At 39.3% G+C, this 19,104-nt stretch overlaps 1 protein-coding gene across 3 annotated transcripts in view; it reads right to left on the bottom strand.

Annotated features, from left to right (window-relative positions):
- si:zfos-2326c3.2 (misshapen-like kinase 1) overlaps positions 1-19,104 on the bottom strand; it is a 75,225-nt gene that overhangs the window by 21,619 nt on the left and 34,502 nt on the right. The window contains exons 14-20 of one of the 3 annotated variants that reach the window (XM_023267061.3): positions 18,544-18,678; positions 13,713-13,778; positions 8,466-8,819; positions 6,960-7,094; positions 6,707-6,844; positions 5,138-5,208; positions 3,102-3,175 (exon numbers count right to left, since the gene is read on the bottom strand). In XM_023267061.3, the coding sequence (XP_023122829.2) occupies positions 3,102-3,175; positions 5,138-5,208; positions 6,707-6,844; positions 6,960-7,094; positions 8,466-8,819; positions 13,713-13,778; positions 18,544-18,678 (973 nt within the window). The remainder of the gene's footprint in view (positions 1-3,101; positions 3,176-5,137; positions 5,209-6,706; positions 6,845-6,959; positions 7,095-8,465; positions 8,820-13,712; positions 13,779-18,543; positions 18,679-19,104) is intronic. The other 2 variants (XM_023267069.3, XM_023267078.3) reach the window with 2 other exon arrangements.

The following is a 19,104-nucleotide window of genomic DNA, read 5'->3' as shown; positions in this document are numbered from 1 at the left end:
CACTATCTTCATCAGTAATTTGCAAACTGCGTCTGGCTGTTTGGTCGGTTTCAGAGGCTTTATTGAGGCCTGCTGCAGCTGAAAACAATGTTAATGAGAGGAACTGAATCTAAACAGTGAAGATGCAGATCATACAGTCAAAACAATTTGCTACAAATAACATTATAAAGCTCCACCTAGCTGAGAGTAACTGAAGAGCTGGGTGAAAATCGTTTGCACAGTTGTCACTAGCTTTTTCATCTATCTTTATTGTAGAAATATTGATTACAGTTGCTTTAATGTGCTGTCAAACGGTCAGATTCATGGATTTGGGTCACATATCAAATTTGAGAGTTGCCTATGAGATGGTAACAGAATCACGGTGCTCTATTGCTACTAGCAGACTGGTTTGAAGACAGCACTCTAGTACAAAAATGAGCATCTTATGGTACAAAACAGGGAGAGGCCACTGCTTTCTGACAATGGTGTGAGATGCAGAGAAAATCACCTCAAAGAAGAAAAATCTTTGCTACAAGAATCAAAGGGGTTCGTGGCAAATAAAGTCTTCATCCTGAGAAACACCAGGACAGTCGGTGCTGCTGGTGAAAGGCAGAGGCGAGCGATCCCTTGTTCCCCAACCGTCTGCACGATCACAGTCTCTTTTAACCGAGGCATCACTATCAATTCATAAATTCAATAAATCACTGCCACACACACTCTTTGCAATAACAACGTAGTTCAAAGAGGTAAGCGGCTTTTTCTCAGCTACAGAATAAGCAGATAAAGGCGTTTTGCCACAGCGGATCTGTACGAGTCTGTGATCTGTTGCTCCAAACAAAGACGAGCAAGGCCGGCAGGGAGGCATCAAAAGTTGTTTCCTTCCAACTACACACAGAGGGCAAATGTGAAATACTAAACATGCTCTCCCCCATTTTCCTCTCTCCTCTCTATATAACACAAGTAGCTACAAGAGCAGCTGCCTTAGTGCTAACTGCAGAGGACAAGAAGGCAGAGCTTTGAAAAAGATCTAACTGGCTCTTTCTTTCTTTCTAGACACACAGGTAGAGAGGGTAGGCACTGAATACATCAGTCTGTGACTGTGCTTTGTACACTAGTAAGTTCATGTACTGCATGTGGAGGCAGTGTGGTGACATACAGGGCTGGGCATCATTTGTATTTCAGTCATTCTCAGCTAGTTTTTTAAGGGCAGGTGGTTGGAGTTACTACAACAGTAAATCCTGCTTCTACCTGGGTTTATGAGTAAAAATAATCTAATAATATAACATACTGCACTGTCGAGTCACAGAAGACATACTTCTGCTTTGAGCACATTTTTCTGGTTATGCTAACACATTTTTGTTTTCAATGAAGGACTTGAACAGTGATATTAGTACTTTTACTGAAGTAAAGGATCTAACTACTTCCTCAACCAATGCCCATTTCTTTCTATCAAAGTAAACAAACGCTTAATAATTATATTAATAAATATATTTACTGTGTTCAGCACAGCCACAGCCTGACTGCACGTCCTCTTTTTTTTAAAGTTATTTTTTTGGCTTTATTAGATATGTACAGTTGAGAGGCAGACAGTAAAGTAGGGAGAAGACATGCAGTAAAGGGCTGTGAGTGGGAATCAAACCCAGGCCGCTGTGTCAAGGAGTAACCACTGTTCATTGGTTGCCTGCTCAACCAGTTGAGCTATCTGGCCGTCCCTGCTCGTCCTTTTTAAGGACAGTGGTGATGTAGGCGAGTGGGTTTCTCAAATGAGGTCAGTCTCTCCTGCATGTTCCTACAGTCACAGTAAAATGTTTCTATAAGAGCAGTCAGTCACTTTAGTCAGCTGTAATGTGTCTCAATACGCAGAATCGTTACTGAATGTCTGTGTGCTGTGTTTTGTGTCACTGTTCATATCATTTTACTGTGGCATCTTCCTGCTTCCTTCACAAAGGAGCTGTGACACACTCGTCATCACAGATGAATGTTAGGAGCAGAAACACAAAGTAATCATGACTGTTCTCTCTTTCTGGTGTCTTGGATATTTTGAGGTTTGCCTTGGTTACTGTAATGATACTAGAGTCCAATCTCACCCCCTAAGTTAACCCCTTGAGGCCGGAACTTATTTCCAATTACATAAAAAAAAGTGTGTTTTTGCTTTCTAGCTGATACTAAAATAAGTGGAGATTGTTGATTTGTCTATTACACATAGAACAGATATATAATAATAATAACAGATATATAATAATTAGGTCCCTGGTCGGAACCAGTCCTACCAGAACTCAGTGCTTGCAAAAGGTTCCGAGGTATGTACTGAATCTGCACAAACCGGCATTGGGGGAATGGATACGCTATCTCAGCTGCAGTCTGAATGAAAGTGGTAGATGCGAATTCGCGACAATAGGCATTAAGGGGTGAAAGTGGTTTTTACACCTGCTAATCACGCAACTAAGCTACAGTTGACATAGTGAACTGAAAATAGAGACACGTCAGTTGTTTGCAGTACATTATTTAAACACGAGGGAAATGTATTTAGGAGCTGCTAGGCAGAGCTGAAGTGAAACTTTCTCAATGATTCATTTAGCATTTAACTTTTTGAACCAGTTCCATGCTGAAGCTGGTTCTCTTTACCTAATTCTAACTCTAGCTGCATGCACCTGCTGCCTGTGTCTTTTATCAGGTTATGGTTTAGTGTGCATGAGCATGTGCACTGGTTTGGCATATGTTTGTGGGCTGCGTAGGCCAATATGAGACATTTAGTCTCACACATGCACGACCACATCAGTGCCACATCCATGTGAAAACAACGTTTGAACTACACCCATGATACTGATAGAAAACAAAACAGAGTCATTACAGGCTAGTCATCGAAAAAATAACACTGTTACTTTTACATTTGGAATATTTTGTCTTTATAAGTTACATTTTTCTTTGCATTGAAGAAACACAAACAAATAAACAAGGCAGCAAGTTAATTAAAACAAATTCTGACTTCAGTCATTTTGTAGACCTACAAGAAGTGACACAATTACCACTTTTTAGAGTCTGACTGTCTATATTATTGCTTATAAGACAGAAAACAGCATATGACTAAACGAAGTGAGGCTCTGAGTTAAGGTGGTACAGACCTGGGTGGTTGCTGCTTGGTGAGGAGAATCCATGAGACCTTCCACTTTTTTCTGTTATAGACACTGGACTGCCACTAGATGGAGAGAGAGACACGCAGACAGTGTCACAGATGACGAGTTCAAAAACAAGAGGTTCATCTGGGGAGGTGCATTGTGATCAACATTATACACATCTATGTGTCCTAATCTTGAGTATATCCTTCACGCTGCCTCTGCAATGACCCAATTTCCTCACCATTATTTTCATTTAATTGAAAGTAATTATCCAAGCTAAACTAATCTGATCTACCAAGACTGGCTCTTCTATAACGATGCGTGCCGATATACTGTGTTGTACAGCAATAGAAACCCTGACAATCAATAAGGTTCACTTTAGCTGAAAGAATGACTATGTGTTAAAGAGCTGGCTGTTTATAGCATGGTTACAATAGCAAGGATAACAAATAACATATGTACATTCTGATTCTACTTAAGACTAATGTTATTTGGGCATCCAATGTTTCCAATTAAAGGACAGCGAGATGTTTTGTATCTTAAAGATGCAAAGCTTTAGGCTACCAACTCAGTTGATGCATGGTAAGTTCAAGAAGTCAAAAGCTAGCTGTTTGTTTTGAGCAATAATTTCTGAAAAAGAAATGAATAACAAGCAAGACACAAAAATAGGGTGTTAAGAGTTTAAACTTTTCCCTTTAAGCAAATAAAGAAAGAAGTAAAATTTATACTACTTGAGGTTATTAAAACAACCTCTAACAGAAGACTGACATATTGTCATTAAATAAAGTTGTCTTATTTAGTGCAAAACAGCTGACTAACACAGGAGCTATGGAGCAACATTTGCACTCATTTAGAGTTGTGTTTCTACCCATCAGTTGAAGGTACGTTCAATATTCACTCTCAGTTTTGCTCTAATCTGAGGAAACTATCTGGCTGTTCAGATGCTAAATGCTCTGGTATGTTCACTGGCCAGATGCTAAATTTGGTTGTCTGTTGTTTGGTGTTTAGGAGTAACAGTGAGTTTAACAAAGTTTTTCCACTGAAGATATATCTGCTGGATGACTTCTGAGGGGTCTAAAAATTGAAACCAAAGTGGGAGCGACTTAAACGTGTATTCTTTTTAACAGCCATCAGGGGGTGACTCGTTTGACTGTAAAAATGAGTCAGATTTTAAAAAAAATCTATATGAAAAAGACCCTTCTTTTTAGTAGATTTGTTACCTTGGTAAACATTTTACTTGTGATTTACTGGTCTCAGATTCAAGGCTTTATGAATCGAGCACCGTGTTCATTTTGTGAATTATGGCCCCTTCTAAAACTAAATAAAGCAGCTTTTATTTTGAGCAGGGCTACCTTGTGATTTAAAGGTGGCTACCAGATCACCAAGAGTAGCGTCCTTGAGTACTTACATTCACCCAATGTCTGATTTAAAAAAAACAATAAAAAAAATGGTGACAGCCCAATGCCAAACTTATGGTTTCTGCACTGTAGTCCACAAACCAATATGTGATGCTGTGGTCACTACGTCCATCTTTGATATACAGTTCATGGGTACTATTAAACTAAAATGAGTAATCTCAAGTTTCCAGAAATCTGGCATCAACTTTGTACTAAAGTGTCGGTTCTAAAGACATCCCTAGTATGTACACTATCATTCCAAAGTTTGGAACACATAGAAATGTCCTTATTTTTCAAAGAAAGGCAGTTTTTTCAATGAAGATAACACTGAATTAATCAGAAATACAGTCTAGACATTGTTAATGTGGTAAATGACTATTCTAGCTGGAAACGGCTGATTTTTAATGGAATATCTCCATAGGGGTACAGAGGAACATTTCCAGCAACCATCACTCCTGTGTTCTAATGCTACATTGTGTTAGCTAATGGTGTTGAAAGGTTAATTGATGATTAGAAAACCCTTGTGCAATTATGTTAGCACATGAATAAAAGTGTGAGTTTTTATCATCAATCATGAAATTGTCTGGGTGACCCCAAACTTTTGAACGGTAGTGTATGTATATATATAAAGCAGTGGTGTTTTACCTTGAAGCGGCCCGCTTGTGTCCCATCACCAGCTCTCTGCAGTAAAACTTTGAGGTAGTGCGTTCTGGAACCTGGAAAATACAAAGAAACTCAGTTTAACAAACTGAATCAAGGATCATAATCTCACTTCTTCATTGCTTGTTTCGCTTTTCATAAAGAGCTCTTTACAAGCATCTTACATCCAGCCAAACAGAGTTTGAACTATTATAGAAAGGTTTATTTACAGTGCCTGAAAGGCTGTAGAGCACAGTGCAATAAAATCTTTAATAACCCATTGGGAGATATTTATTACAGACAATCTAATGAGACCACTTGGCGTTGCTCTTTCTTGACATTTCACTACTTCATGTCCAAATCCTACATGCAGTGTGGAAATATGATGAATCAGGGGTATTTTTCAATCTTTTCAGACCGATTTTAACATCTATTGTGAAATCTGTACAAGATTGAACAATGCAAGTGTTGCAAGGTATTGTTTTTTTCAACTGCAAATCTTCAACATCTGATTCTTCTCTAACTCTCATCCCCAGCAGCCAGCTGGTGACCTTTTGCCGTCTCATCTACTGGGTCATATGATTCAGTCACAGAGAGGAAGACACACCCGGCAGAGCAGGAAGAGAGCTGTGGGAATACCAACCATCTTTCTGACAAGTTGCCCACATCCTGCATGAAGCTCCACTGAACACACCCACAGCGAGCTGGGTGTCTGTTGCTTGCTTCCTACTACTGTGGCACACATATGCGAATGTTTATTAAAGAGAGCATTACAAACCCTGAGAAGGGACTTGTAAAAAAAAAACAAAAAAAAGTTCTTAAAGCTTTATCATATTCAGCTTGAGACAGATGTTAAAAAGTAAAAAGTCACGAACGCCTGGCTTTGCTGTGTCACACTTTAGAGCTGTTGATCCCCTTCAGTTAACATTTTCACTGCCACCCCCTTGGTTTAGGCTTCATTCACCACACCGCAAGAGAGAGTATTGAGTTATTAACTGCTCTATCGACTCCATATGGCCTCCTGTTAGCACGACAACATAACATGGCAAACAAACAGCTTTATTGGGCTCCCCTCCTCTCTGTGTAGTAGTTATTAGTTGTTTTATCAACTCCATATGGTGTTCTGTTGGTAAATACACCTAACAGCATATTGTCTTTGTAAAACACTTAGCAGGGGAGCTGTGGTGTTAGCAGGAGAGAGCAGATGAACAATGTGTTTTTGAGGCGTGTTTGGGACAAATATGCTATTAGTTAGGGGCACTTCGTAGCAGATCTTGAGGTAAAAACGCACACACTTTCTCCACACCCACAGGGTACCAACCTTGTGGTGTGCGCACCACTTCCTCAGCCCTGTATGACCAGAATACAAGATGCTCAGCGCACGCATTATGCCATGCTCATGTGATATAGTCTGCACCCTGTGACTGGCATAACAACAACTTCCTCTTTTGATGACAGGCAGCAAAACAAAACAGAGATCAGTTCAATTTATGCCTCATCTATGTCAGTCACCAAACCTCCTGGGGCTGTAACCTGAGGTGTTATTCAGGAGCTAAGAGAACAGACGATACTCACTTTAGGTGGAGTCTCCACAGAGTCCCAGAAGACACTGTCAGTTGGGGACAAGGGGGAAAATGGGGACAAGGGCGAGAGGGCCATGTCTGACATAGAGCTGCTGTGATGGGCATCTCGACTGGAGCGAAGGTTGGCATTCTGGGAAACAACAAACAGGACAGCTCATGGACATCTGTGGCAGCAAGTGGCATTTACTCTTTTTTAATCACAGAAGTTGAAAACTAGTGCACACGTGTGATGAAAGCGTGTATACCTGGCTGAAGTGAGCTCTCTGCATGGCCGGGGTACAAGGACTAGAGCTGCTTCCAGAGCCCAGCCTTGAGTGCATCTGGCTGGGCAGGCCGGCAGCCAAAAGCAACCTGGCTAAGTTTGATTCCTGGAAGTCCATCTATAACATATAACACACATAAGACGGACTCATTTCTGAGTGTCTTTAACTTTATATAGACTGACTTTGTCTGCCATTTAGGTGAATAATCAAAATGAGGTTAGAATGACGGTCAGAATCCTAATTTTCTGTTGAAAATTGTTTTAAATATGTTGACTGAAGTGTATGACTTTTTGGGGAAGCTGCAATTTCTGATGCTGTTGAGTGGCATTTCACTACACGAGGAATAATTTCCATTCTTTTGTTCACCATGTTAATATCAAAAATAAAGTAGATAACCTCTATGTATAAGCACTACAAAAAAAAATTCATTTAAAAAATCTTCTTCAACTCACTTCAGATTTTTTTAGTATTGTCAAACAGCACATAGTACTTTTTACATTACCGTAACATGTTACAACATACTGAAGCATTTCTATTGTTAGACAGGTTGTCCTAACAATGATGAGGTATGTGTGAGACTGAAGACTGATGCGATGCAGTTATGACACATCACCTTTGGAGGCCTGATGTTTGCTGATTCAGTGTTTGAGATTAAATTTTGTGGGAAGAAATGACTATAATCCTATTTTTACAACCCTTGTTGGTGTGGTATCCATGTTTAAACCCCATAAAGATTCCACTGGATTTTAAGCTTCTCTTTTTGACTAAATTTGATGATCCGGAGTGTGTGGCTATTACTTTTCTCATTGATGCTGCTTTCTACATCAGCATCTGTCTCATGCATAATCTTTTCTGTCAAAAACTTCTATGGCAATTCATGAGAAAAACATGCTACAACACAGTTTTTTCAAAAACCATAGCCATCCTTCTGACAGCTGTTTGAACATGCGTACTTCTGAAAGTGACACTCCTGTTGATGTTCCTTGTGCGGTTTAGCGACTGTGATAAGAACAGAGGGCAGAAACCGCAAGCTGTCACCCTGCACAAGAAGTCTGCATCTGTCATTGTGCATTTACATCAAAAAATAGCTTCACATAAAAACTCTATATATGCGAGCAGAATTCTCACATTTAGGTCAATAAATGAAAAGCTGTTGCTGGCAGGATGTTCCAACAGGTGACTACCACACTGAGCTTTTTGTTTCAGTTATGTTTAGAACGAAGTGGCTAAATTTACTTCCGCCACATCTTGTGACTTTTAGATAAAATAGGTCCAGCAAGTGGTGAAGTGGACAAAATGTGAGAAAGGAAGGGGAAGGATGGACTAAAAATAACAGAACTGATAAAAAACAAACAAAACAGACAACCTGGGAGAAAGTTCATTAAACTCAATAATAATGAAAAAAAAGTTAGAAAGAAAGACGGACAGAAGGACAGACAGTGTGGAAGTGATGAAAGGTGTTAGACGGAGGAGGAAGGCAGGGTTTACCGCTGAGCGCTGGCTGTTTGCAGGGTGGCTGGGCGAGGCGGCAGCAGCAGCAGCAGCAGCGGTAGCAGCGGTAGCAGCCGGGTTCCCACTATTAGCTGTTCGCTTCTGGACAGCTGCCACAGGCGTCTCTCTCTGCCTCTGCCTCTCTCTGTCCCTGTGTCTGTGGTCGTGCTGCAGCGACAGGAGCTGGGTTTGGTCCTTGGGCAGGGTGCGGTGGGATCTCCTGCCCGCTGAGGGCTGCTGATGCTGGGCCAGAGGCTGGGGCTTGGCTTGCGGCTGTAGCGGAGGCTGGGAGTGCTGGGAGTGCTGGGAGTGCTGGGCCTTATGCTGAAGCAGCTGATTTGGAGCCGCTCTCTAAGTAGCAAACATGAAAGCAGACAGACAAACTGACGAAGCCTGAAAGTGTTTATGTGAAATAGAATGTACTGTGTTGAAAGGTAATTCTGTAACACTTACAACTAAACTAACAATTAAAATGTAAGTCAACTACATAAGGAATAAGAAAAAAAGCCTATTCCTGAGGGGAAATTGTCAACAGGAATGTTACCTGTTGACATATACATTACCACGTTACCAAACTTTTGACTGGTAGTGTATGTGACATCAGTAAATGTAATCACTTTTCAGAGACATAAGATAGTATTACTGTCACACAGGGTCTCCTAATCTCGAAAGTGCTAATTTATTTCACATTTTAGAATTGATTTTATGTGAACAAATTGTTAACATATGGCTAATTAAAATATGAAACAGTTAATTTCACTTAATTGAGAACCATCACTCGGAATAGTTTTGTTAATTTGATTTCTTTAATTAAATTTGCTTTTAGTTTTTGTACAATATTCAGAAGTAGTGTACTTCATTGGGATCATCTAATCATTTTGATATGGTAGAACAGACTGATAATTAAATCATACTACAGATGAAAAAATCACTTGGATACAAACCACAGGAGACACTGTTATAATGGCTTCCACCAGTCAATCTTTTTATATTATAAAGGAAAACTAAAGGAGACAATGGGAGCTAATGCTTGACTGACATAAACAGGTTGGATCTGCTTAAGTGCAAGTATGACTGACTCAGTATAATAACTTACTGTACCACAGTCTGGCTGCAACCCCAGTGAATGTTGTGCACGTGTAAAAAGTTAAGGATGTCAAAAGAAAATGTTTTATCTCAACAAAAGGACACTTGGCCACAAGACAACCCACTGATAGGCCACAGAAACCGCATAAAGCAAACACTGGTTCATTAAGCTAGTTGTGACAAACATTTAAAAAAGGAGCTGACTTGATTTGCATGTTTGGTGTAAAACATAGACCCATATGTGAAAACATTCAGCAACCAGCCTGGCAGTGAGACTTGGACATATGACAGCATCTGGATTTGGCTTGCTGACTTTGGAATCTGATTAGCAAGCACAACTTTCTCCAGAGGAAATGCAATAAAAGCACAAATAAAGACCCACAACTGTCATTTACACATCTCAAAGCTGATTTTCTTAGGGTTACAGCTGAAACTGGTTTTCAAAGGGAGGCGACAGACATTTTTTATTGGCTGGAAGACAAATTCCTTAAAAAGGAATGACAGGTTTTTCATGGATTTTGCATTCATGCATATTGGTCACACTGTAAAATTATTTCAAGTTTGTCGGGATCAGCACAAACTGCAGACTAGTCTCGCTTAGCCAGATGTGGCAGTGCTTCAGAAATGGAGATTGTACTTCATCATTCTGCTATTATACAGTATGTATATTTGTTTAATGTTTTTTACCCAATAACGATCAACTTGTGTAACGCGAAGCTCAGAACGCTGCAATGGTGTGACTGAAAAATAGCAATACGGATTGGAAAATTGTTTTGGTGAATATTTGCACAGAAATTCAGTGAGCATTGACATTAAAATGACTGATTCAACCAAGGAAGCATGCTGGCCTACCTTAGTGCAAACTTGAAATCTTTAAAACTTGGCAATTTTTGTGTGTATGTTGCTCCTTAGACGAGATTGTGAAAATAGTAACACACTGATAGTGGAAGGGAAGGGGAAAGTCACATGAAATGTGTAGCGGAGAAGGAAACTTACACCCAAAGACATGTGATGAGTCGGATGAATAAAGGAGTATGAACAAAAATCCACACAGAGGGCTTTAAGTTTAACTCGTGCTGCACATAAAAAACATCTAAAAGTGCATTAAACATTATTGCAGTGTATATATATCATATTGCACACGTTGAGTCAAGGAGTGACAGACACTGGGTTAGAGTTATTCATAAGTCTCTTGCTGAGTAGCTCACTGCTGTCTTTAAATATGGTCCTTATAACACATGCTTAAATGATTGGATTATGCTGCATTTGTTGTTTTTATTGAGCTCGGAAAATCTAATTTTACTCACTGTGCTCCTGCAACGTGGAACAACCAGCAGAAAAATCTGAAGCTGGACTCATTTCTTTCCTTTAGGACAATTCAGGTTATTAATTTTATGGCATTTTACTTCCAAATGTTTTTATTTTAGTTAATTCATTTGTTTTGAAAATGTAATGCTCTTAATAATGATTTTATTGTTTAACTAACTTTGTCTTTTATTATTTTTATTGTCATTACTCCGCCAAGGAACGTGGCAGAGTTATGTGACAAGTGGCGTATGTGAATCCTTCCGTCTGTGCACAAAATTACTCAAAAATGGATTTGGATGAAACTTTCAGGAAAGGTCAGAAATGATACGAGGACCACCTCATTCAATTCTGGCAGGGATGCGGCTTATAGTCTGGATCCACGGATTTGTTAAAGATTTCCCATTGAGATAGCGGCACAGCGTCACTGTAACTATGACAACAAGTGAACGCTATGTCAGCTGCCTGCTGACGATCACATGATTGTGATCCTACTACAAATCCACCGCTGTGGACTTATCAGAAATGATACAAGGAACAATTAATTAAATTGTGGGGGTGTTTCCCAGTCCCATCAATCCCCGCTGCCTGCTACATATTTAGACCAGGCGATTCGGTATCGGTACATAACGTACACATGCATAACACACACCTGTGCTCAGCGCAAAGTCAGGGAATGAACTGTCCTGGCGGAGTACTATGCTCTCTGAGTGCTTTTCTTGTTAATTTACGTGTCTATATCTTTTACTGACTAACTCAGCTACACTGTAAATGAGGCCTCTGTACCTCAATGTACTCCAAGTTTAAGAAATGACCGTCTTCTTTTGAGTTTCTTTATGCACCAAGGATTCAAGGATTCAAAGATTCCACCATCATTCTGTCCATCTAAGATGTGAACTTTCACATGCCAGATGCTTGAGATAAGGTTTCTATCAATGCTGCCACAGAAGGAAAACACCCTTACATTTAATTCTGTTTTCTTGAGAATGACAGGACAAAATAGGAGGCACAGAGTCAGAATACTCAACATACTTTGCTAACCTTGTTCAGCTAAACTGCAATTCAGCCACGGTAACAGCATCAGTTGCCTTGATCCCTGAGAGCAAGTCTTATTCTCACAGCAACATTAGCAAACACTCCACGTTATCCAAGTCATCCCTGAAGATAGGTGACTTGAATGATAACACCTGATTGCTCTGTTTGGTAACTTACACAGTGATGAAGAAAATGAGACTGTGACAAAATAGAAAACTGTCGACCAATATACAAATAGTTCTAAATAGTATAAAATCTAACACAAAATTACGTAAAATTGACACACACTACCATTAAACTATAAAAACAACCTTTAAAAATGAAAACATAATCCACTGTGTCCAGCTAAAAATAAAATGTAGAGCTCATAGTGGAAGCCCAATGACCATTAATATCTCCATGATAAACAGAGAAAATGTAATTTATGGAGTATCAACAATAGAAACACATAAATCTACCAGTCTGGAATTGACTAACAACATGAAAGTTGTACATACTATTAAGACCAAATAACAACTCTAACCAGATACTAACTAAATAAAAGCAAATTCACCAAGCAACAGCATGACACAAGATCTATGTGAAGCATTACGGCATTTCAAAGGAAAGTTCAGTGGCAAAACAGGGAAAATCACAGTCTGTTTGGTTGAAACATTTTCTAAAATCGAAATCCATGGTAAATCTGGCTCCAGTCCTTTTTATTGACTGACTCACACTCCTGTTTTGTCTTTTAAATCTAAAATATTTACAGACTATGCAGTACAAATCAAGAGCAACTCTCATTACACCACAGAATGACAACAACACGAGTGCAGGGACGCACAAAAGAAGAACAGAAGGTTGTGGGACTCGGGGAGGTAGTTAGGAGAAAATGTTTGAAGAATAAAGATGTGACAGCGAAAAGAAAGGTGTTTTGCAAATATGGGTGTCTGAATCCCCTATTGAGATTAAATAGTAACATTCTGAAAGAAAAAAATCGGGATAAGTAAAGAGAGATGCTAAACATGAAAATGTTCCATGCTGCGAACAATGGAGGGAGGGATGGATGGAAAGAGGAAACAAGAGAGGAAAGACATGCTGGGATCAGCAGAAACAGAAGAGGAGAGAGCGGCGGAGAGGAAAAGTGATGAAACTAAAGTGATGACATGCTGTGATCACCATTGGCCTAACAGCTTGTCAGCACTGACACTCTGTGTATAGTACAGTGTATGTCGCTGTTGTCTCGCTCAATCTTTACTGAAGTCTTACACAAATATGGAATTAAATCGTTTGCCATCTCTATGATGGAAAACTTTAAAATGATCAATTTTCTCAGCCCTCCAGCCATTCACAGCATGACTAAACTACTCCGTTGATCATTTTCATATCTATACTTCAAACTGATTTGATTCGATTCTGATTTTGCTTTCATTTCGTTGAAACAGACATAATAATAGCACTGCAACTGCAACAAACAATTAGCACCAGATGCACAGTACTTAATGTGTAGAGTAAAGCTCATTTAAAACACCTGTCCACAGGAGGCTTTTTAACAGCTAAACAGAGAAAAAGGATGAAAATGGGAAATGAAAACAATACAAGTACCACTATAATACAAGTTTACACAGACAAGACAGTAAAAACAGAGATGTGCCTATACACATACACTACCATTCAAAAGTCTGAGGTCACCCTGACAATATCATGTTTTCCATGAAAACTCTAGGGCTAGACCCAAATATTCGGTCATTGTGGTGGTATCCAAATATAAATTCTAAGATCCGAATACTCGGACAGAATGACAAGTAAGTGAAAAAATAAAGAGTGAAGGGTTGTTACCTGCTCTGCTGTGGAGTCCAGAGGCCTCACCAACACATCAGCACTCCGCTGTCTGCCTGCCTGGTCCTGTTCAACACACACGCATTCACACATCATATGAACTGACAAACACGTGACTGAATCAAGATATCTGCCACATGTTTCATATACAGTGTTAGAATTACTTCTTTCTTGTTTAACCCCGACAACAAAATTTCACCGTATTCTAATTAAGAACCTCTAGTTCCACATTATTGTATTTTTGTAGCTGTACACAAGAAAAGAAAATGCGCACACACACACACACACACACGCACACGCACACGCACACGCACACGCACACGCACACACACACACAGATTTTCTTTAATTAGGGTACACTAACGTCTTGAGGAGAATTCTGAGAGGTGGGAACTAAAATATTCAGAGTGCGCAAGATGGCATGGTGCTTTTAGCCAGCACCCTCTACTCTAAATATTTAATTACGACCTCATTTAAAATCTCTCTTGGAAAAAAAAGTACTTCTAAATAGCCTCAACTGGATATTTTTTTTTCCATTTGCAGTGGTCAATTAAATCAACTCTATTTGAATATTTGCAGTGATTGCACCACTGCTTTTAAATTGTGTTTGTTCGGCTTGGATCTGAAGGGTCACATTCAACAGAGCTTAAGCTGAAACGGCAGCTTAAACGTGATCACAAAGCTTCCATGGCAAAGTCTGTGCAAACAAACTGCCCTCTGAGCAAAAATCTAAGGAGAGCATTTGTACGGATACTCAATCTACAATTGAAAACAATGATTGTGACTGTTACGACAGGTAGCTCATAATTTAAATGTTGCAGGGCTAAAAAAAAAAAAAAAAAAAAAAAATCAATCTCAGTGGTTCTACACACCAGTTCCCACTCTGTCAGCTGATGTCACAAAAAACTCTTTGCAACAACAAGATACAGGGTTTGTGGAAAACGTAATCCGAAGTACTGCAGGGTGCACCACAGCCTTCACTTTGGTCAGGATTATAGCTCTTCTAATTAAGGTACACCAATATTATCATCACACAAAGGTTGGGATGTTATGTGTGTAATTTTCAGATAAAAGGTACGAACAAATCTCAAAGTCACATTACGCTTGAAGGTACCAGTGCAAGAATGCGAAGTAATTTATATGCCAGTTTGTGAATGGATTGTAAATAAGACCTTAGCCAGACCTTCACCTACAGTCTCTGTTGTCTGTAACAGCCCGTGGACTGATTAAATGTGAAGGATGTGACATCAAAAGCCGCAACACAAGCTAGCTTAATAATGACCAGCTCAGAAAACAACATAGACTACAAGACAAACTCTGCGTAAACCACAAAACAAACAGGTTTAATCAATGGAAGCTCATCTGGTCAAATCTGGTATTGTGGCTAACATCAGAGGAAAACAGTGGTCATTATTGGCAGGACATTCGAATCACGGACAGACAAAGCAGGAAAAAACATAATGTTAGGTCTGACTAAGTGAGATTATAGTTTCACTATGTCCACACTTTAATACTGTGTCAGCACTGGAAAGTCAGATATAGTCTCATACATATTTCACAGGTACACTGTAATATCTGCAACTTTAGTTATTAACATGACTGGGTAGTGCTATAAATGAGAGTCGATCATCTTCAGTCTTGTGTATGTCAAGTCACTGTTTTGGCTGTAGTAATAAAATCTGCTTTCTCAATGATGCAGAGATAAATCTGTCATGAAACCAAGGTAACTGTTGCAGTAAATTTCCATGGTCGACCTTTGGCTTGTGATTTTAGGAAGAAAACAGTTGCCGAAAATGAGCCTTTTCACCCAACCCTGCCTATATTCAAGCACACAAGCTTAAATGTTAAAGTTGCCCACTACAAACACAGAATAATACTGAGCACCTCCACTGGTGCACAAGCTAATGTCAGTATGCTAAAATCCCTAAAACGACAATGAAAACATCTGACTATTTAGCAGGTACTCCAGTTGATAATAAGCACTAAATATAAGATAAACCAAAAAAAAGAAAGCAAAGCTACTACAATTCACTCTGAGGTTTCCATTTCAGTGCTGAGGAAAGTCACAAGTTCACCAAAGTCATCATTATACATCACATGGGAGCCATGACTGTCCATTCAAAAAATTGTGCAGATTCCTCCAGTGGATGTTCACATAATACACTGAGTAAATAAAGACTTCAACTTGCTGGTGTTAGTAGCTGAAAAGTCAGGAACCAATAGGAAATCAATAGGAACCATCCTGTGGGTAGCATAGATATTTGTTCCAAATTCAATGGCAAGCCATTTGACAGTCGAGAAAAAGCTTCAGTAAAAATCTATGTTTAACCCACATTTCTCAACCTTTGGGTAGTGCTATAAATGGAACTATGAGCACAAATTTCATGTTTAACCACAAGAGGTATTTCAAGAATATAAGTGGCAAACTGACTGTCCAACACAGTAACAAACTGGGTTCCTTTAAAGTTCGAAGTATTAGTTTTATCATAAAATGGAAGCAGGAAATACGAGAGAATCTACCTGCTCATCTTGTCCAGGGTTACAGAAGACTCTAGTCTATCCCAGCATAGAGAAAGGTAAGGTAGACCACAGATGTGTTGCCAGTCTGTTATAGGGAACTGTCACTGACACTTCTCACTTTCTCAAGAGATAACAAAGCACTTAAGGAAGGTTTTGCTTAACACAGTAGAGTTGTGTAGTTGCACCCTTTAACGTTCACTTTACCCATTTGGTGTAAAGACACAGTCACTCTTGGCCACTTCTCTATACAAGCTGCCGACGTTGCACTGAAATACATTAGGTGACGCTTGCCAAGTCAATCAATGTACGAAGTGATTGGAGCCACTGCACCAGACAAGTTCTTCATCAATACAAGACATCACATCACACACTCATTGAACCTGTCACATAATTAAATGCAGATGCATTAAAACTTAATGAAGCATCGGATAGATTCATTACGCATGCTGAACTTAATGACTTTTAGGCAATCTGTGTAATCAGAATCTAATACGTACACATAGCTCCCTGCCACACACAAGTATTTAATATAACCAGACAGATATTAATAGCATTGAAATACAGTATCTTCCACAGGAAAAAAAAATCAGTCACTAATCTGCTCTGTGGTGATAATATACACCTATTAGAATTCACTGGTGTGTGGAATAGATTCATTAAGTGTGTGCTAAAATTAATGACTAAAAAATGAATTTCTAAAATAGTAAAAAGAGCTCTGTATATAATGACTGAAATTGGTAAAGACACTTCACCCTGTCTCAGCATGCTTTGTCAAAAGTGTGGATATACACACATAGACACACACAGCTGCAGCTGCTTTGTAACACTACCTCACAGATGTGATGATGTAGATTTAGTTTTAACAAAGTAAAAGATATTTTTATTGCAACTTTGTGAAAGTGAAAGAACCCTTTTAAAAGAAAACTGCAGAAACAAAGCAAAACAAAGGATTTCTGAAACTTACTGAATCTCCATCTAATTTAGGAAACTTTTCCACTGTGCTGTGAAATGGTAATTTCTCACACATATATGCACCTCCTCTTTTATGTATATTTAATTCTTCCAGATGTCACTCAAGCTGAACCTTATACTGAAAGTGCTGTTTGATGTAAAACCTGCAAAAAATGAGAAGGCAGCACTCGTTTCTTGTATTATAATGGCATTAAAGCTGATGGAAATGTGTCAACAGGTCACTTTCCGTCTCATAAAGTTTTGTTTTCAACTGTTCATCATGAGAAACTTCACAGATCTGCCCTTAAAAGACTCTTTCCTTGCCTGCTGCATTAAGGAGGGAATGTTTTTATCACCTGGGTGACAAAAGCTGACAAGTACAACCGCTACATCAGTGCAGTGTGCATCAAACACACCTTGAGCTTACAGAGTTTCTGAGGAAAACAAGCTGCATCAAATATGGATACAACCTCACACACACATTAAGCCACAGTGTTTCATGCACTCACCTGCCACAAGGTATTTCTTCTGACAGGTAGCTTGTGTTTTCAGTAAATACAGATGTTATGCAACTTCACTAAAAGATGTTTTATTAATTTATATCCAAGGTCTGTTAAGGGCAGTTTTGGTGTAAAGGTCACATTCTCATTTGAAACATAATTTCAGTTCCTGTGTCAGGAGCTATGAGGTTATTAATAACATGCAGGACAGCCAGCAACTTACACTATACTTCTTCATTTTTGTTTCATTCTGATAGCCTTCATGAGCATCGTTTCCATCTCAGTAGGTAAAAAAACAAAACACTGTTAACCAGTGTAAACTACATATCCAACATGAACCAGCTGACAAAGTTAGCAGCTTGGTGTTAAACACAGTACAGCATTCCACAGCTGAGGAGCCAGATCTATTCTTCATGAACCTTTGGGGACCAAACCAGAGTTAAAAGAAGAATGACTGTTGACTTATAGCGACTCCTATAGTTAAAAGCAAGAATCGATGTTGTTACATGTCTGCTTGCAGTATTTGGCCATTTTTATGCTGAACGTGGTAGCACTTCACTAATTATTCTCAGTATCTTCATGAAGCAAAGTGAAGATTCTGGAGGGTCTCACTCTGTGAAAAAATCTTGGGGGACCACTGAAGTCAGCAACATTTGGAGCAAAGCAACAGACTGAAAGTCAAACCGACCAGCAGCGCCATCACTAGAGCCTAATGACTAGTGTAACTGAAAATACAGGCCTACTTCTAGACTTGTCTGCATTTATGATCACACTTGTGGAAGGGGAATTAATGATATAAAAAGTGTGAGATAAGATTCAAGCACCTCAACACCATCAAAAAGTTAAAAGTTCATCTTTACCTGTCTCCTGTCACTTCTCCTGTTTCTCTCATCCAGTGAGATTCTGTTGTCATGGAGATCAGACTCCTCCCCAAGGAAGATCTCCTGAAGCTCCGCCCACTGAAAGGCGCAATCTGTCAGATGCTGCCTCTGCTGCTGCAAACAGCAAAAGAAACAAATTTATAAGTTACAATGTATGTCGAGATTACAAACAATGATGATAATTAATATCGACAGGATACCAAATATCTTGCACTGCGATGCACACAAAGCAACCTACTGTTCAATGTTAATAAACCAAGAACTGATTATGGATTTTTATAAAAACCTGTCATGTCCATCACACATCTCCACCTGGTAAAGAAAACTCTGAATTTCTTGTTTACCTTTACACAAGAGCAAATAGAAAGCACCCTAACTGGAATCAACAAACTTGTACAGGCTATGCAGGGTAAATAAAACTACAAGCAACATCATCAGTGCCCATCAATACAGCATCAGCTGTCAGTGAGACGAGGTGTCTGTGCAGAGCCTGAAGGACACCCAAAGAGCACCTCAACATCAGTCACACTTCGAAGCAGT

This window comes from Amphiprion ocellaris, chromosome 13, assembly GCF_022539595.1.
Source record: "Amphiprion ocellaris isolate individual 3 ecotype Okinawa chromosome 13, ASM2253959v1, whole genome shotgun sequence".
In the NCBI taxonomy this organism is placed as follows: domain Eukaryota; kingdom Metazoa; phylum Chordata; class Actinopteri; family Pomacentridae; genus Amphiprion; species Amphiprion ocellaris.
This window is presented reverse-complemented; position numbering and strand designations above follow the sequence as displayed.